Genomic DNA, 20877 nt, shown 5'->3' with positions numbered 1-20877 from the left:
CAGGAAGATAACGCCACCGCAACACACAGGGGGGAGGAAAAAAAAAAGGGGGGGGGGGGGGGGTGTGTTTGTGCAATTGCGTTCCCACTACACGCGTACTAAATGCCGTTTCTTAAGCGAAAAAAGGTAAAACCGACACACACACTCACAGCGCTCGGTGTTTCGTCTTGAACGGACGGGAGAGTACTGTTCTTAGACAAAGGGACGCACCTTTTTTTTGCGGATATCCTCATTTTGTGGCAAATTTAGGACAGCAAGTGTGTTTGTGCTTAAGTTGGTAATTATAGGATAAACAGCTTGATGCACACTCACCCTCTACCACCATTGTTTTCCGCTAGGTCGCTAGTTAGCAGATTCGAAGTAGGTTGGGATTGCCATCAGTTTTCTTTCCCAAAACGCGATTTTAAACGCAATTATTTTATAACTGTAAAGAAAAACCTTGAATATCACAACAGTCATCCAAAACTGCAGTGACTCGACTTGTAGGCCTTTTTATGTTTAATAAAAAAAAAACAACACCCCCTGTCGCCAATCATCACAAAAAAGAGTCAAATGAGAATGCAAAAATGCAGCACGAAGCTTAAAGGAAAAAAAAAGAACGGTCCCAATCAAAACGGTAATCGGCTGTATAGTGTAACAGTAAACGCCAGTAAACACAGTAGGAGGAAAATAAACATAAACAACTTTCCATCGGTGTTGCGGGTGGATGCATTATAATATTAATGAGTGCAACAAGTAGTGCAACAAGAGGCAAGAGCAAAACGAAAAAAAAAAACCCCTGGCGAATGATGAACCAATCCACCAATCATGAGGGTTTGCGAAGGTCTTTGGGGCCTTTTTTTTTGGGTTGCTACTGCTGTCGTACCGTTGTAGCAAAGGGAAAGAGAGACAGATCCGGTTTAAGAGATGCCCGTTGACTGACGGAAACACTGCAACAAAGAGACACGTACCGGTCACGAACGGATTGGTTGTGCTGGGGTGGGGGTGCGGTGGGCAAAGATATTGGAATCTGTGTCAACGATGGTACCGGGGGCTACCCCACCGGCCACAACATGATGCGAATATTCACTTTTATTATTTTTATATTTGGCAGTCCCGTGGGCACCAACGTCTCCATCCGTTCGCGTCTCAAGTGTCCAGCAGCAAGAAAGGAAAGACCTTTCTTTGTCCGTGTGCGCCATTGTGTCGGACAACCCACATATGGTGTTGTGCAGGGGGGTTTATTTTTTGTGCGTGAATCGTTTTACCACCCTTTTAGGTGATTAACGTTTCGCAAACGAGGGGGTGATGGCTTTCTTATGTCTGAAAATGGCTGCAGTAGGTGTTAAAAAATAATTTACTTAATGTCTAAATTTAAATATAAACCAAGACTTCACAAAAGGACTTCCTCTGGGGGTGAAGAGTCGTGTTACAGAAATTCCTCACCCAAGATATTGTTTATTCGTGCGGATTGGAATTCGACCTTGGTTGGGTAAGGGGACAACATGGCTAAAAGGTACATTTTGTTTCTTATTGTTTTTTTTTTACTTTTTCAACCAGAGTGGAGCTGGGAGTCGAATCAAGAGTTGAATCCGGAATCTAATATGGAGCAGAATCAAGAACCTAATCTGAAGTTGAATCTGGAGTCGAACCCGCAGTCGAATTCAAAGTCGACCTCTAAGGCGAACTCGAAGTCGAAATCGGAGTCGAATCCGAAGTAGAATCAGGGAGTCGAATCCGTAGATGAATCTGAAGAGAAAAGAAGAATCGAATCCGGAGTTGAATCCAGAGAATCAAGAGTCAAATTCGGAGATGAATCAACAGTTCCGAATCGGGGATTTATCTCTTGTTTCCCAATAAATCTAGAGTCGAATCCAGAGTAGAGCCAAGAGTCAAATTCGTAAATGAATCAAAAGTCAAATTCGAAGATGAGTCAAGAGTCAAATTCAAAGTTCGGAGTTGAATCAAGATTCGAATCTGGGGTTTAATACGGACTCGATATTTCCCCGTTTAGGGGCGCGGCTGGTTGTGTATTGGTAGTGACGCCAGTCTTCACACGACAGGACCTGTTCAAAATCCCATCTGGGCCAATCCCCCGTAGCAAGAACCGACTATCCGGCTATGTGATAAAAATTAAATCTAGTAAGCCAAAAATGGCAGGTATGACCTAGAAGGTCGTTACGCCAAGAAGAGAGAAATATCTCCGTTATCAAACTGCTTGTAGTTCAACCGAAGCCAGCTCCGAAAAGTCTAAATGTCGAATAATAATGCAATCAATATGCATTTTTTTGATAATGCTAGACACTTCCTCAACTACCCAATTTAATTGCTGTCACATCGCCGCACGTCCTGAGCAGATCCTTCTGCGTATATATTCAGTCACATCCAACGCTTAACGCTAGGACACGATGGTCACGCTGCGTCATCCATCTCGAATCGAATGACGTCGGAACCCGCCGTTGTGTGGCTTCCTTTTTCTTGCGCCCCTTAATGTTCAGCGATAATTGAACAGTAATGAGATGTGCAAAACGCATTCAATCCTAACCTTCGCAAGGTCCAAAAAGGACTTAAAGCACTGTTACTACTTAGCCGTCGCACGGACGCAAGGGTGGTTTATTCTGCGGAAACAAAAACCGGCCCAAGGGTAGGAACGGGGGTTTGGAAGGTCTACCATCAACAGCACTCGGACCGGCGGCACATAAATGTGTGCGCGCCCGTCACTCGTCTCCATTTATGGAGAAAATTCCTCCCAACGGCGGCAGCATTCAATCTCTCTTTCAATGGCGCCCAAAACTCACCATACCGTCCTCCCACTTCTCCATATTCCCGCTCTCGGCACGCACGCACCTCCCTTCCACCGGAGTGTTTGCAAATCGAGGTCAGGCCTCGCAAGTAAAGGCCAACCGGCGAACCGGCGCTTTATCCAGGTCATATGGGCACAATGCGCAGAGCCAAAAATACACCTCGGCTGGAGGGGAGGAGGACTGGCTTTATGCAATGGGTTTATGATGATGGTATACAGTAAGTACGATCCAAGCGGACCTATTCCATCCCCACCAACGAAAAAAAAAACAACAACAACAACAATGCGCTTAAGCAAAATAGCATCATCATTGGAAAGGTGAATCCGTCAAAAGCGTCTGGGGCGTCGGTTTTCGGTAAAGCTTCGGCCGCAGAAAACGAAAGTGGTACCTTTCGTCTGGGAAAGCGCCGAAGGCCTAGAGGGAATATTAATGATTCACCTCCGCGCAGTTCGTTTGCTTAGACCCCCCCCCCCCCCATTCGGCGGGTTGCTCCACAGCCCCCCCCAAAAAAAAAAACAATTTTGTGGCGGCAGCGACAATGGGCACGAAATTTAACGAAAGGAAAAGTTGTCCCGGGGTGGTTTTATCGCTTCATTGTCATTTGGGTGGTGCGTGTTCACAATGGTAAAACCCACGAAGGTACTGTACCGAGCTGTATATCCGTGTGAATTTTTTCGGCTATCATTTGTTTAAATGCACTCGCAATTCGCAACGAAAATCTATTCCGTGTACAGAGGCCTTTTCTTGGAGGCTAAAAATCGCAATTATTTCTACATTGTTTATTTAGCTTGAGGCTGTGTTTTCGCCTGGGAAAGAGAGCTCTTGGTAAAGGAAGATATAAAGCACACTTGTATGTTCTCCTCTTCCCAAAAGCCGCCTGTAATGCTGAACGCAAATGTCACTCATTTCCCAGCCCAAAATTCGCATTCGCACTCGTCCACCAAGTGTCATATTCAGCCCTGCATTAAAAATCCACCCCACCTATATGCCCCCGTAAGGATTAAAAAGTAGTTCAAGGGCACTTCTGCGAGGGTTTGGGTTTCGATCAATTAACTGTGATTGACTGTTTTTAAAATTAGTAGTTACCACTAGCCCTAAGCCCTAATGCCACATTCAAGATGGCTCCCGTGCGGAGCGGCGATGATAAAACCAACGAAGGAACATCCTGTTGCACTCACACACCGCTCACCACATTATGTTGCCCACGAGGCGAGTTGGCGACTGCAGGAAAGTGAAAATAAAAGTTTGCAACAAAAAAAAAAAAAAACACCCCACAACGGGGGTGAAACGGTTTAGATACACGTGACGCGACGTCTCAGCTGCTTGCCAATTCCGCCCTTTTGGGGGCAGTTTTTTTTCTGCTCCTCTCTCTTTCTCTCTGCTACCGGATCCCACCCGCTTCGCTTCGAAAACTAATCTCACTTTCCCGCTTCGGGTCCGCCCGACACCTTTCACTTTTCACTCGCCAAACGCGATGGCCCCGATTTTTCGCTACTGCTCGTGTGCAACGGTGATCGTGATCGTGAAACTTATGCTCCGGTGGTTGTAAGCGAAGGCGGTGGTTGGATGTTGGTGGCCTACGTCACCGTCATTTTTTTTTCGCTAATGCTACACCAAACGGACGAACGGGGAAGGGTTGATCGTAGCGCGCGCGCGCTTGGTCTTGGGGTGCGGGAAAAGTAGGTCAAGCCCGGGTGATTTAGAAAACATAGAGTGTGAGCGCGCAACACCAGACGAGAGATAGAGAGCACGATGTACACGATGTGTGTGTGTGTTTTTTTTTTTTAATACGTGAGCACAAACACAAACTTATAGCCACCTTCTCCCCCCCCCCCTCCCCCACGCAATGGGCAAGGAGCAAACACAAAAACCCCACGGCGTGCAATCTCTCGCTCATTCATGATTCATGTTGGGAAGGTTGGTTTCGAAAAGAGCGACGATCTACGGGCGCGGGTCGGTTACGAAAGGGTGTCACCAGTTACCAGCGCTAAGCCTGGGCTAAATGCTGTGGTTGACACCGCGTCGCGTGATCATCACACATTCAGGGTTAGGATTCAACGCGGAACAGTGGGAAGAACGAGAGCTAGCTAGCGAGTGGTCTCGTTTATCTGATCTAGATCTATTTTTTTTGCCTCCGTTTGCCTACTCCTCTGCGCGAGACTAGATCTTTAGGACGGCACCGTGTGTGCGACGGCTCTCTCGTGCAGCATCGTATCAATCTTTTAATTATCTTTCCTCTTGCACCTCGTAGGCCATAAACGCTTGCACGCACAATGGGAGCGATTCGACGCCTGCTCGAAGGTAGATCCGATAATTGGACGATCGATACCGTCGTCGACTATGCACACCTCGCGCGCTCGTACTGTGCGCGCCTCGTCTATTATTTACCTTCGAAATTTCTCACGTGGTGTACTACAACGGGGTTTTCATCTTTGGCGTCGTCTTTTTTTGGGGGGGGGAGCCTACTCAAAGAAAGCTCAATCAAACGTAAATGTCACGCACAGACGGCACACCGGCCGACGGCGAAAGTTAGACGTCCGAAAGCAGTGCTTCCACGGCCGAAAGTGTGAGGCAAACGAAAGTGAAGAGCGAGTGGTGCCCGCTAGAGGGTGCGTGCGCAGGAGAAAGCTGCCGCCAAACGAAAGGGAAACACAGGAAAGGTGTGGAAGAAATAAAATCAAAAGTCGAAAGTGAAATGGGGTGAGTAGTGTTGTGCGCCTCCGGGAAGATATAGCAGAGTGGCGTCCGCAACCCTTTCGTGCAAAAAAAAAAACACCCCTGCGGGCTTGGTGGATTTGCAGGGCACACAACACCCCCTCCTGCACGGAGAAGCACCCGAGGGTCGCTCTGCCAACCGGTTCCACACGCACACAAACACATACACACACCTCGCAATGTCCTCCTTTTTGGTGGAAGCCCGGTTGGTACCACAAACCTATTGCCAAATGTGGTACTGGCCGGACGTAGCAAGATACCCTCCAGGTCCTAAAAGGCCAAAAACCTGGTATTGCGGCCGCATTCTGAAACCGGTCGAGCAACAGAGGGAAGGAAAGTCGCAAATGGGGTAACAGACCCCTTCTGCCCGCCTTTGGTGGACCTTTCCGAAGGCTCACTCTGACACCACCAATGGCAACGAGGGGCTCCTGGCTCTCTGCCGATGTTTACTTTTGGGCCGTTGGTGCTCTTTTCGCTGTTGCTCTCTATTATTCCCGGAACCTGAATAAATGGACCCTCACGCACTTTCGCTGACAAGTACCGCGAAACACGGGTCCCCGCTGCCGTTTGGTGAATAAAAATGGAAAGTACGCTGAAATCAGTGCAAGACCATTCCGAGGAGAAGCGGTCCCTAGAGGCGAAAATAAAAATCGGCGAATCGCTCAACATCTTCTTCTATTCGACTCGGCAAACATGAAGTGTCCGCCAAGGCACGCATATCTTTGGAGAGCATGGAGAGGAATTGGCTCCACCACGAAAATCGCTTTAGGGCAACCTGTTGTCGACAACCGTTCATCAATAGCTAGCGAACATAGGTGATCGTTAATCGGGTGTAAAATTTCCATCTGCAAGCTGCAAAGCTCCTTACATTCTCCTCGAATATCCCATCTACCTCGCAAGTCTAAAAGAGAGGAAAGTTTCTAGAAAAGTCACTGAGCTGTAACAATAATTGATCAGTGAGATTTTGGATGTACCTTCCGGGATATGGATACACAAAATGTCCGACGAAAACTTCACCTTCCAATTAATGGTCTATGGCGGAGGGTATCAAGTTTCATGTGCCCACTAGAACGTCTCTATAGAAGCCTATCCGAAACCATGGGACCACCCCTAGTGTCTTGTCTATTATGCCATGCCTTAATAGTCTTCACGGCAACATCTTGTCGAAACATCTTTTGTTCGTAGAATCTATTTGGCTGTATTCTTTGATAATAGTTGCTTCGGGCGATATCAAATTCCATGCTCTTCATTTTTTAATGTCCAAAACTACCTCAATACTAGATGACCTTGACTAGGAACTTTATCCGAATAGTAAAAAAGAATGCTGTACCCAAACGCTACCTGCTAGTTGATGTCCAAAAACGAGATCTTCGTGCTCTATATTGATCTTTCCCTGACCTTATATTCATCATCACAGCTTTAAACTGATGAGCCGATGTCGCATTGACCATATGGTTTGTATCATCAGAACAAAAAAAAAAACCTTTAGGAACGCCGAAGATCCAAAACACACCACGACCTAACCATCCCAAAGAAAGTGAAATCCAAAACCGGTACCGCAAAAACTTGTGGTTCAATGTCGCGAACACGGTAATTGGGTCACCCTATCGCCGTGTCAGCCAGCGCAACTGTTGGCGGCGATGGTTTCACTATTCCCGGTGTTCGCGTGCAAAGAAATCGCGAACAATCCCATTCAGACCCTGTGTCCCCCCTCCCGGGTGGAGTGGAGTTGTTGAAAAGGGATGAAAGGCACGCCTTAAGTGATCGTCCGCAGTTGTGATGGATAGATTTCGCCTAGCCGTGGTAACTTGAGACGAAATTGTCAACCGCGTCCCGCGCCTCCTCCAATGGTGCAGAACAAACAGACGTCACTTAGACGACCCTGCGCCCATTGTGGGAACACGTTGAGGAGAAAAGATTGCAGATAAGTGTCATCGAATGACAACAAACCGGGGGCCTCTTTTTTAACTTCCTATTTGCTTATATCTAGAATTCGGCCCAAAATGTCTTAAAAGGTGTACTTAAGCTTTCCGAGATCTGAGCGTCTGAGGTATCTCTGAGGTTGTTGTATGGAGTTCTCCGCTTACCTGTAATGATACAAAAAGGAAAAAAAATACATTAGTGAATTGCTTTCATTCATATTCGTAAAAGAAATAGAGCTGAAATAGTGTAGATCTCTACACAAAGTACTTCGATACGTCAATAATATCCATCTCCTTTCCTTCTGTTACAGCACAGCTGTAATTCTTCACACTCGAACCGCTGTCAATTGTCAATTGCACGCACTGCAGAGAAAATCCAACCTCATCAGCGTGTCGCCTTCGCCCACAGCCATCACTAGAGAGCGTGAGAGTCACATTCAAGCCGGTCAATCCCGCAAACGATGGGGCAGAGCACTAGACATCTTGACACCTAACGCATTCGACCTGAATATTCGCGGGTAGTACGAGAAGGACGAAACTTCCGAAGCGTCTCCCAATGTCTACGCATTAAAAAAACACACACACACAGAGATGGTTTTATTTTTGGGGTTAGTAATTGATTTTTAGGCCAACGATCAGTTTTAGTAGGACTGTGTGCGTGTGTGTGTGTGTACAATTTCGATGCGTATAAGAGGACATATTCGCCAATGTAAGAATTCGTTGTACGCGTTCGGAACGGAACGGTTCTCAAAGCGTATGGTAAAGAAGGGGGGATGGACACCGTTGATGGACATGTGACAAAGTTGGCCGGCAGACAGAGCCTAGATGACCTGAAATAGCGCGTTGCATGGGACACGCACCAAAGTGTCGCATCTCTTCATTAACCGAGGATGACAACATTCGTATGGAGCGTTGTTCCTTTTACACACAGGCGTACAATTTCAATCATCAAGCACCGTTTTTCTCTCCTTTCGGAGTCTTGAAATACGCAGATGATTTTTATATCGGAGTGACATTTTTTTTAACGAACAAACACCAACATTAATTACTTGAACAAATAAGATTTTCGTCTAATGTTTGGTCTAAAAAATAGACAAACAGACGTCAGACCAGTAAACTCAATGCCAAGGTTATCTAATTTACTGTCCACCCTGACGTTGACACGAAGCAACATCGAAAACATCTGTTTCCTCGACGGATGGGAAATAGAACCCCCCCAAGAAAAAAAATAGTATAATGATGAGAAGTTACCTCTCGCCACCAACACAAAAAAATCTAGTAGTACCAATCGAGAAAACAAAATAAAAATCTTCCACATCCGTCCCATATGTGTTTTTGGCCGAAATCGATCGAAACCATCTTTGAACTGCCTTTCGGCGATTACGCAACACCGTCCGTGCAGCAGGGCGAACGACGCTAATGGAGGCCGAGAGGCTAATCCGACACACATTCTTTTCGGGACAATGAGAAACATCGAATCTTGGAGGTTGTTATGTCCTCGGGTGGCAGAAGGTGGCTAAATCAGACCTCCCAAAAAAAAAGAGCAACCGATTAGAGGTGCGCTCTCGTGAGTGTGTCATTCATTTGCGGGATGATTAATGACTTCCCGGCAAAAGTACCTGGTGGTTCCCGCAATTGGGTGAGAAAAATTTACTCCTTAGCAACGACAGTGTGTTGGTGCCCATTATAATGGCCGAATGGTTGGTTTGCTATAAATTTCCTTTCGGCGTAGGCTACGCAGCTGCGTTGGTATCGTTGGTTACCGATTTGGCTGAGCCCACGGATAGATTTCCTTCCTGCTGCCGAAATGGTGGTTTCATGTGTGAATGTTTTTTTTTCTGTCACAAGATCTACTACAAATTATCCACCAAAAAACCCACATCAAGTGCGTGTGGACGATGGTCACCATTCACTTCCTTAACGTTAGAGCCATAACATCACACGCACATCACATGACGTAATATGGCCGCGATATATCGCTCCTCAATGCGTTGTTCCGTAGTAAATCAAGCACAATAGAGGTCGCGAAAAACACTTAGCAGCAAAACGGCAACTGACGACAACAAAAAATGTATCGACTAGCAGCGATTCATTTTCTTTCCTGCGTCGAAAAGGAAGAAAGTCAATAAAGCAAAATAACTTCATGCTGAAATCGAAGCTATCCATCAATCCGGTTAATCCCTAGGCTCGTGTGTTGGAAATATAGGGATTGAGACGTAGTTTATCGGCATGTTTTTGTAACAAACAACATGGTAACTTTACCAAATGACGTTTGCATGAAGGCATCTTGAGAAGTGAAGAGGTACGCGTTACACGGATAGTGGTGAGATGATGAAATCTAACCCCAAATAATCCCACCCAAGCTCTATCGAACCAGATGACTTCCTGTATTTTGCCGTTTGCGTTTACTTTTTATCGTCTAGTTGATAAATTTACCACCTCTACTGGCAAGTAGTGTGTGCAAGTGCTTCGCGTTGAGCTTGACACATCTCCCCGCGCACGAAACTAGTTGTCACCTAACACCGCACACCGTTTCCATCATCAGCTCCGTTCTGAGCTGTTCCATCATACAGACGCCCTGTCAATTTGTGCCAAAGCAGCGCATACGTGAACGACATACAGCACAGTACACACAGCGGTATTTTTGGTTTAATGAACTCTCTAATGCACGCGATACTTATAACCACACAGTCGACAGAACTCGCCCCTCGTACGTCTTTGGGGATGGTGGTGTCGATCACTCGATCCTGTCCAATGTGGGGCACGTCCTTGCACACTGCATGGCCCGCCACCGCACAACCGCAAAATGACTGCCCCGCTCCGAATGATGGCTACTGTGCAGCAGCTGGGGTGATATTTCTGTTCCGTCGGAAAAGAAAAGATGATGAAAAGTTTGGAAAACTGATCCTCAAACCACCAATGCGATGGACGCGATGGTGATGCGGAACAGATCCATACATCCTGTCCGTTGACACTAGTAATAAGACAGATACGTCTATTTGGTGATTTTGATTGCGAATCGCTGAAGAATTCTTGAAAATCTTTGAGGAATTCTTGAAAATCTCTGAGAAAATCTTGAAAATCTCTGAAGAATTCTTGAAAATCTCTGAAGAATTCTTGAAAATCTTTGAGGAATTCTTGAAAATCTCTGAAGAATTCTTGAAAATCTCTGAAGAATTCTTGAAAATCTTTGAGGAATTCTTGAAAATCTTTGAAGAATTCTGGAAAATCCTTGAGGAATTCTTGAAAACCTCTGAGGAATTCTTGAAATTCTCTGAATAAGTCTTGAAACTATCAAAGGAATTCTTGAAAATCTTTGATTAATTCTTGAGAATAACTCAAGAATTCTTCACAGATGCTTTAACTATATTTAAGGTTTTTGCTATAGATATAACTGATCATCTCTCTCTCTCTCTCACACACACTTTCTCTTTCGCTTCCTATTACTAATGCACCGCAAAAGATGGGGAAGCTTCAGTTGTCGGTTCGATCCGACGTGATTTCGAGTTTCCGTCAGCGTTCCATACCGCATCCGGCGGTTAGTAAACAGCACAAAAATAGAAACCACAGTCCCCAGTCCCCGTTCTACGCACCTCACCCCCCTTGCCGGCGCTATCTCTTTCGCGCACTTCTTCACAGATCCGCACTGCTCAGATCGCGGATGTTGCGAGAGAGTGCACGGTTTTCTAGAACGAATCCGAAACGAACCACCCCACAAAAAGCAGATTTCTTCATCCCATTAGCACACACACACACACACGCACAGGCGGCTGTGCTCGTCAGCGCCATCTTCCGCCTCCGAGGTAGTGGCGCGTAGTGTTGCAGTAACAGTGTGTTACGTTGCATTGCACCAAAGCTGCCTCCGTTATGCGTTTGCTGCCCGATTTATGTTCCCGCTGCCATGCGGCGGTTCCTGACCATAGACCGCATCTTCCCGATGGGGGGAAGATGATGATGATGGTTGGCGTTGGCGGTAGCAGCTCACGGCATATATGTGGGCCGAATATACGATGGTTCACGTTGTAGCATACATTTCTTTTCCCGTGCAACTGTGAAGTGTTTTTTTTTATGTTGTTGTGGTATCTGTTCCATCTCCTCTCCGCTAACTGACAACCGCGATTGAGAATTACGCATGCGTAACAACCCGTGCACGGACCACGTTGTACGCACACGTCGGGTCTGATTCTACAACATTTGAAACACATTCGGCTGTGTGAGCGGTGTTTGTGTAGATGTGTTGCGTTTTAAAAAAGGGCTTGACCTATTTTTAACGCGGGATATTAAATCAATCAAGCCGAGAAACGCATTCGATTATTCGTTCATTGGGGTTAAGTTATGTGTGTGGTGTCCGTTTGATGTGTCGAAATAGGATTCCTGATGCCCCAATTCTAAACGCAACTTGGTAGCACTCCACCAATAATTGGGTGTACTTGATCTTTTTGCTTTACAGTGAAGATACAGCTTAGATGCAGCTAAGTAACAGCTCAATTAGTATGGGATGACGATAAAATTGAACGTCTGCTAGGGTGTTTAGATGAGGAAATTTAATTTAACTACAAAAGTGAATTTCCTTCCAACACGACCACTTTCTAACGTTACAGCTGAGATGCAGCTGAGATACAGCTCAAATAATATATGAAGGTATTAGCCATTAAAACGAATGTATAGTTTTAGGTTTTCATGGAGAAATTAAGTCTAAAAGTCTAAATACTCTATCAAATATTCAAAAATACATTACACCACCAGAACTTTCTTCAAACACACGATCATCTCTTAGTCATCTTATATTTAACCATCTTCATCCGTCATTAATGCTTGGCAGCATTGTCACTGATAAAACAAAAACGGGTCATCTTTTTTTCTCTCAGGCCTGTTTCTCCAGCCTTCTACACAGTTCCCGGAGGGCTTACCCATTACTGCTTGTAACGGTTATCAAACAGCAAACGAAAAACTGGGTGAGAAAAAACAACAATTTCTGCCACTCGTACGAGAACTGCGCGCAAAAATGAGGTGACCTAGTCTTGAGTCCTGACGCACCTCGGGTGTCGTATACGGCACACACAAACAACACACAGCACCCATTCACATTATATTGGAGAGCTGCAGCGAGACGATCGAAAGGGCACAAAAACCAATCAGCCCCGAAAGCTGCGATAAGACAATGGTGCTCGTCGTCGTTCCCGCATCCGCCTATCGATTCTTCCCGCGTGGAGATTGGGGAGTTGGGTTTTTGAACCGCACTGGGCATGATGTGTGTGTTTTTTCCCCCTTGGTGCTACAAAAAAAACCCTCACTCTCTCGCTCTCTCTCTCTTTTCGTCTATGGCTCGCGTATGACCTTACAGCAGAACGACCCAGATGAAAAATTGGGTGTTCGAAAAAAAAAACACACTTACACCAGATCAGCTTAAAAATAAACCAACACTACTCAATGAACTCTAGTGTCGCGCTATTGGTGGGATGTGTGAGTGTCAAACTCACCCCGAAAAAAACACAACAAACCCCGGCATTGAACACAGCGCAAAAAAAAATCGACATTCAACGACGATGATGATAATCGCACACTAGGCCACCCCGTCGTCACTGCGTTCCGCAAGGGAGTTGCATGCGGTGAGGAGGGGTGCAATATGTAGAGGGGTGGTGCGGTGTGGCAAAATTGTTTCAAGGCCAAACACGGACCCGGTCGCCCCCTCCGACTCGTGTCTCACATTCTATCGGGCGCACCCCAAAACGCAACACCAACCCCAACCCACTACCCTTCATCCCCTTCTTGCACGATGCTTCCACTCCATGCTTCCACCCCACCCATGGTCACCTCTTCCGACAGAGCAGCGCGCCCCCGTCCGTGTTCCCGGAGGCCCCACGGAATTCATCGGCGCAAATGTTTATCATCGTAAAAATGCTGTTTTATTTCATTCCTTTCCTTTCCACCGGTGTCCACCCCCCCCTCTTCCCGGCCCGGGGTCCTTTCTCCTCCCACAAGATGCACGCGGGGTTGGCGCAATTTGAGATAGTGGGTAGCACGCAGAAAAAAACTCCCCACGGGCATTAGTAGTAGTAACACAGGTCGTCTTCTATACGTTGTTTTGTGCGAATTATGATCACCCACCCCACGACGAGTACCGAACTTGACCCCGAAAAAAAAAACGGCCGTATCGGTTCCTCAAGACGGGTTCGCCCTCCGCTCCTCTTCACCGGCGCACCCCGGGGGGACAAAACCGGGCACTATGGGCAAGGATTAAAAAGTAACAATAAAAAAACACACACCCCTCGTTGCATCACTGCAGTTCGTTGCAGAACCGATCCTCCCTGATCCACGATGCGCCACCGCAGACACATGTGCCGCGCGCCGGTGCGGTGTGCCTCTGTGTTGGTATTGGGGATGGTATTTTTAAAAACTTTAACCCCCCCCCCACGGGATGGAGCTGATATTTTGTTGCACACCGTGTTTATCGCACACAACACGGTCCTCGGATGCATTAGAAAAGACGCCAGCAGTTCGGTGTGCAGTTGCCGTGCTGTAAGCGCTTAGCGTGCGCGGAAGCTGTTGGGGGTGATGATGTGGTGCTACCATAAGAGAGCTTGCGGTGAATAGATAAAACAATCAACTTATATACACACAGGCGCACGCTCGGGTTTTTTTTTGTTTTTGATGGCGAGCAAAGTTCGTCGAACTTTTTTGGGTTAGTGTGGTCCAACGGAGGAGCGGACGATTGTTGCATCGCTCCGGATTTTTGAGAGATGTACGTGGTGTGGAATTTGCAAGCCGTGGGACTTTCGGTTTTTAAATGCGCAGTTTGACGGCAACAGATGCAATTGGTCGGAAGAAAGTAGTACAAATGTTTTGCATTCTTTTACGGTTTGTTGGCTCAAGTGATTAAGGATTTGTTTTTTTTTTTTGTAAATACTCAAAGCATTATGCAATAATTACAGTTGCACTATGTGGAGAGATGGTTAAAATTGTGCCATAGTGATCCAATTCATCAGCTTAAATCGCGAGTGCGCATTTTCGGATGATTGGGCCATAACACACCGTACATTGGTCCGGCCCGGTGGCATGATGGTAGCGGCGCCGGTCTTCACACGAACGGACTGGACCAAAATCCCATCCGGGCCAATCCCCCGTAGCAAGGACTGACTATCCGGCTACGTGGTAAAATAAGTCGATACGGCCAGGCCGTTCTAACGACAAAAAAAAAACACACACCGTACATTCCGAATTCAATGCATAGCAATTCTGAGCAACTCTCAACTCGACAGCGAATATCTTGATTGCGATAAGACTTTCTGAGGTCTGAATTTTGAGAGTAAGAGAAGACATCCTAAATTCTACCAGAAAACGATTTCGCCATAGAGAGCTATTCTTCTTCTTCTTCTTTATCGACACAACAACCTCAAGGCACAACGCCCCCATTCTAATCGCTTATAGCTATTCTAGGCTCTTATGATTAATTGAAACTGAAGTGTAAAGTGTGTAAAGGCCCTAAACGTTTCAAACGTTCTTTGGCAGTCAACGGATGAATGGGGCTTCAATATATTTTTTACAGAATTTTATAGATTTACAGACTATTTTAAATCACACGACTCCGCGAATGAAACTTAAATGAAAATTATGATTTTTTTCATTCACCGACCGACATTTCACCGACTCTGTGAAGAATTTTGCTAACTTGAATCTTGAATCTAATGAATCTTAGGAGAAAAGTTAACCAATACGAATCATCGATGAAGAGTCGTTAGAATCTAGAGTCGAGTCTCAAATGATTCATGACTACTTACAGATTCATTGACAGCCTGAATAGCGTGAAGAGTCGTTCGATTCATGACAATGACATCGTTTTATTTTTTCTAAAAAAAACATTAATGATTAGCGATTCTTTAATCTTTAGAGAATCATGAATCTTTGCGTTGTGCCAGTTCATTCTGAGTTTATTTACTCATCTACGAAAGTGCTCATTGCCGTTTAAACTATAAAGTTCGTTTCTTGTTCTAATTTAGACCCGTGTACGAGCAAATACAAACTACCAAACAGTACCGGTTAAAGGTCAAGAAACTACTAAACGGTTCGGTTTCGGCAAGATCGCGACAAACAAACACATCCCGCAACCAACGGTGGTACAGCATGGGCATTGAACTTTATCACCATCCCATACCCGTGCCAAGATGACCAAATACCTGCCAGTTACTTCGCATCGCGTGTGTATTAGTTTTCTTCTTTTTTCCCGTGTATTTTTTGATGATGCGTCACCCCGTCACCCTCCCCCGGACGCGCACGGCCACCGCGTGGCGGGGAGAAGAATTTGGTAAAAACGCGAAAGTGAAAAAAAACACAACAAACTCGGAGGCAAATTTGGCCACCCGCCAAATGATGCAATCGTGTGCAATTTGCCAGTATAGGCTGCGGAATTTTTAAACAAGCCAATGGGGGTGGGTGGGTTAGGAGGAAAATCGTACAGAGCTGTACCGAAAAAATTAAGGGCAGGAGGACCTTCGCATGGTGGAACCTTGACACATAAAAAGCAGCAGGGTGTGTGAGGATCGGTTAGGAGAAGTGTGGCCGGGTGGTGCACTAAACGATGCAATTTCCTTCTTTCAATCGAGGGGTTGTTTTTTTTCGGGGGTGTTTTCTTCACGATGAGCATGAGCGTGTGTGTGTGTGTGTGAATATGTCAATGAGAACCTTTATGTTTTTATATATCTTTTCCTGGCCACACCTGGGCGCCGATGGATGAACGCCGTCGTCTACCGGGCGTTAGAAAGGAGGAGTTCCGCTCTATTTACCAACCATTTGCACCGGTGTGTGCTGGAGTATTGTGTGTATAGTTTTTTATCAGCATGTCTAAACCGACCCATCGGAAGCTAAAATTCGGTTCGGTGTGGGTGGGTGTTGATAGGTGAAGTAGCAACCCCCCCCATTCGTTACAACGCGCTTTATGTCGATGCCCTTGAAAAATGCGAATAAAAACAAAACTAACGACCGTGGCCCATCGCCAATTACGGGGGCCACAAAACAAATACACTGAACAGGAAATGGGAAATGTGAACACGGCAGACGCACACAGCAGCAACGAAGCGGGTGAAAAAAAAACCAACCACCTGATAACGGATTACAAAGCCACAGCAAAACAATGTATTTATATGAACCATTTTGGAATGTGTTGGGGACGAATGGTTAGGCGCCAACAGGGAGGGCAGAAGGAAATAAAATGTCATGTGTGTTGAACATGGCAATTATAGGTACAAATTCTCAAGGAATTCCCATTACACGTCTGGGTGTTTCATTCGCTTGCACTTTCACTGTTTCATCGCACTTGGAGCATAAGTTTAGTGCCTTCAATGCCATCCCATCCAATCCTGCTTCCTTGACCTACAAAGGCACATGACAATATCTCACCACCCAGGAGTCTTCCCAGAACTCGGTGTGAAGTCAACCAACCAAAAAAAAAAAAAACCAATACCCAACGAAACCGAACGCAAAGAAATGAGGGTAATCATTTAATCAAATTGGCTCAAAGCTAACCTCATTTCAGATGCGTTCCCTTTACCCCATTATCACCACTGCCGTGTGTCCCCACGGACGACAATGGGTAACAACAATAGACACACGGCGGGCGTTCCAGTTTAGCCGGCGATGGGGGGGAATGGGTGGGATAATGGGGCTGTCCGGGCGCACACCAGGATGCCACCGTAGGGTATGTGTAATGATGCTTTATCAAATTGATTGATAAGTTCGAAGAGGAACCAACCGGCTGGAAGACTTTAAGCGTCTCTTACAGACAAGAGAGGTTACGGTGTGCAACTAGTGTTGTGCTTAATGAATCTTTTGACACGAATCATTCCTGTAAATCTTTAACGAGGAGTCATCCAAATCAGGAGTCGACTCTGCGGAAAATCATGAACCTTGAAGATTCATTAACTCTCAAGATTCATGATCCCTAAAGCTTCGTGAATCCTCAAGATTCATGAGTCTTGGGGGAATCATCTCCAGAAACATCATCTTAAGGTTATTTTTATTCTTTCTCGATGTTGATGAAGTCAACACAAGAACTGCTAAGGCTAGTGGCACTGAATCTTGAGGATTCATGAATCTTTGAAATGGAGGTTCATTCATTCAGATTCATGAATCTGATTCACCCAACTCTCAACGGAACTGGAACTTCTTAATAAAAAAAAACTCTAGAAATTGGGTCTAATATGAATAAATAACACCCTCCATATTCATATGTCACTGATAACACTTCGTTTGCACAACGAATAAAAGGTTTCGCATAAATATGCATGTGAAGCGTTTGATTGGCTATTGTTATTGTACTTCCGGCGTTTGTGGTAGTTCCTTCACGTACGAAGCAAGAATACGTTGTCTAAAGCAGCGAGCAAGCTCGCACCAAAACAAAACACAACCCAACCATCACATTGATTAACCTTAGGATTAGAGAATGCCCCTCAGCGAAACAAAAAAAACATTCCCTGTGCGGCACCTTATCGGTGGGGTTTACTTAATCGTCCTTCCTAACCACTGCTAGGGGAAGAATCGAAGGCAAACTAATGAAGACCTTGCTGGGCCCACTCGAACCCCTCCTCTTAATCACAACCAATCGCCAATAAATCTTGGATTATTCATGGAAATATCTGCCCAAGAGTTAGGGGTCGTGGGGTCAAATTGTGCAGGACACTGAGAAAGTGAGGTTAGTGAATTTCTTGGATCACTCCAAACAATTGCATTTTTCGTAGCATATTTAATTGAAGCGTGACATTCGATTGGTTCAAACATTCTTTTAGTCATTGCAACCTGTACAATCATGCAACACGGGTAAGAATTGCAAAGTCTCGTCAGTGTACTTGGAGCGAAGGGTTATTCACTGTGAAGTGGCAATGACGCAGGTTAAAAAACATCTCTCCCCCCCCATTTTTCGTTGGTGTTAGAAACGAATTTTCACATCACACCAATCAAAAGTAATCTTGCCTAGCGGGTGACCCTGAAAAATATGCCTCTGTAAAGCATAGCGCCACCCAAAACCAACGTCGATAGCGGGCAGCATTCCGTGTGGGTTTTTTTTGTGTGATAATCACTTGCGCGTGTGTGTGTGAGTGGTCGTGCAACTTGGACCAAAGTGAAGGATGGTTTGGGGTTTGAGGAAGGCAATCGTGTTGATGGGGGTTGAATGTTGAAAAAAAAACCTCCACATGTGTGGACACAAACACACACAGTGTCCTATCCACCCCCCCCCATCCCCCCCACCACCTCTCTATGTTTGAATGCGAATACTGACCCGTGTTGTGTTGGTTGCTGACCTAGAAAACCGCGTTGATAAACTCGCGCAAGTGTCGCTTCACACAGGCGCACATCGCGTCCCAAACACGGGCCACGCAGTGCGTGCGCAGAGTGTATTAGAGGGCCCCGCTCTATGGCGGTAACAGATTAGAATAATACGCACACAACCGTCCCGCGACTCGAGAGAGAAAGAGTACGGTGGACCCACCAAAACATAGCTCACCACCGTACACCGCTGCAAACTGGACTGGGCGAGGGAGGTTTGTTTTTAATATACGCGCGCTACTACCATCTGACCAACCTACCATCCCGAAAACTTCACCTCTCCATCTTCCACGCGTGAAGATGTTCTTCGCCGAAATTGAGGTCAAGAGCAGATTCGTCAAATGGGTCCGGAGAACGGCTACTGTGTGTGTGCGCCGTCCACCATTGGTAGCATAATTTATGATCAATTTATCAACCCCCCCACCGCCCAACAGGCGCAACAAAATCAGAACCGATGCGAGATAGATATTTATGGAGACCCCCCCCCCCCCCCCCCCCCCGCTTTCATAACAGACTCGCATTGGGTATTTGGCTGTAATGTACCTTGACAGTAAGCAGGAGGTACCTGCCAACAGCACCGTGCATGCCGGGCTGACTTGTTGAAATGTCACCGCACACAGTCCATTCACGAGGGGGCGCACAAAACAAGTGAGAGTATAATTTATTACGGGCAATAAAAGTTGACACTGCCGGTGGCTGCAGATAGAAGAACAACACGAGATTCGATTGATTGCAGCACATAGCGGTTAAGAGCGTGCTTTTTTTTACGCACCTGATTTCCTCACCCAAAATTAAACATAGCTCATAGAATCATTAAAATATGGACGTGAAATTGCCACATGACATGGCTTTCATCTATGGACGAGTAACACCAACACTGGCAGCAGCTGTTGTTATCTGTAAAAGTTCCGGTGAGCAAGGTTGCAAAAAAAAACACACACACACACACACGGACGATGCTTAATCATCCTGCCATTGGTTGATCGGGGAGATGACGCGTTGCCTTCATGTTTATGACGACAATGAACCGACTCCGTAACAGCATTTAAAAAAAAACGCAGCCTTTACTCACTCACACACCCTCGCGCAAGCGGATCTAGGTCAATGAAAGTAAGAATCTTCGAGATGGTGGTGCAAAACAGTGGTCAGGAATTCCCCCCGAGTGTGTGTCTGAAGCCCCGGCCATTATGATCTTCGTACCTGGGTGATGATGAGCGCACACATTCAAGGACAAGATCTCCTTTTTAAAGGTGCAGATCCGTTTAACCCCCAAAGTTCCCCCCTTTTATGTATGACTCATGGCAAAAAAAACACATTTCTGGCCACACTTACCTGACGAGATGGAGTTGACCGATTCGCTGCGCGGTGTGTTCATGATCGTGTTCTGTATGATCGAGGGCAGCGGTGGTATGATCGTCTGCGAGTGGTTCATGCCGTTGATCAGGTTGCCGACAAACTGCTGTATCTGGTTGGTGCTGGCCTGCGCACCACCAGTCGGGCCGACCGAACCCGGCCCGAGACCGATCCCGTTCATCATACCGTTCAGGTTGTTGCCACCGTTCATGATGCCGTTCATCAGCAGCTGGTTGGCGGCGACGGCACCGCAGCCACCGCCGCCGAGATTATTGTTCCCGTTCGACAGGACACTGTGACCGTTGTACGCGTTCTCATCGTATGCGCCCCACAGCTCGAGATCGTTGTACTCCGGTGAGCCGAGCGACGTCGGTGACATCGTCATGCCCGGCGACATGACCAGCGCGGCCGAGGAGGACGTCACCTCGGAGCTGCTCTCGTCCAGCATGCGCAGGGCGGTAAAGCCCCCGTTATTGGACCATCGTCTTTTCATCATCTTGTAAGGCTTGTTGCTGTGGGGTCGGGAGTTGCTTACCGGGTTTGCGTGACTCTCCTCGCCCCTTACCCAACTAAATCAATGCCTGCTTAATCGCTACTAGCTGTGGTATTCCAACTCCACAACTGAGGTTAACGGTGTGCGAATGAATCGAATCGATTGTCGAATGGATCCCGTGTCCTGCAGAGGATCCTCTACAGCCGTATTCTGGAGGTACTTCGACGGAGGTGAAGCGTTTGTACCGTTTGGGGGGTTTTGTTGTATTGAGGTCGAGAAGTTGAGGTTGAGCGGT

At 46.4% G+C, this 20877-nt stretch overlaps 1 protein-coding gene across 1 annotated transcript in view; it reads right to left on the bottom strand.

The window, feature by feature from the left end:
• The window catches only part of LOC128709447 (ecdysone receptor), a 55385-nt gene extending 34800 nt beyond the window's left edge, over positions 1-20585 (bottom strand). Inside the window, exon 1 of the mRNA XM_053804444.1 lies at positions 20069-20585. Within this exon, the coding sequence (XP_053660419.1) occupies positions 20069-20585 (517 nt within the window). The remainder of the gene's footprint in view (positions 1-20068) is intronic.
• Between the last annotated feature and the right edge of the window lie 292 nt (positions 20586-20877).

This window comes from Anopheles marshallii, chromosome 2 (genome assembly GCF_943734725.1).
Source record: "Anopheles marshallii chromosome 2, idAnoMarsDA_429_01, whole genome shotgun sequence".
NCBI classification, from domain to species: Eukaryota; Metazoa; Arthropoda; class Insecta; order Diptera; family Culicidae; genus Anopheles; species Anopheles marshallii.
Note: the sequence above shows the minus strand (reverse complement) of the source record. Positions and strands in the feature narration are given on the sequence as shown.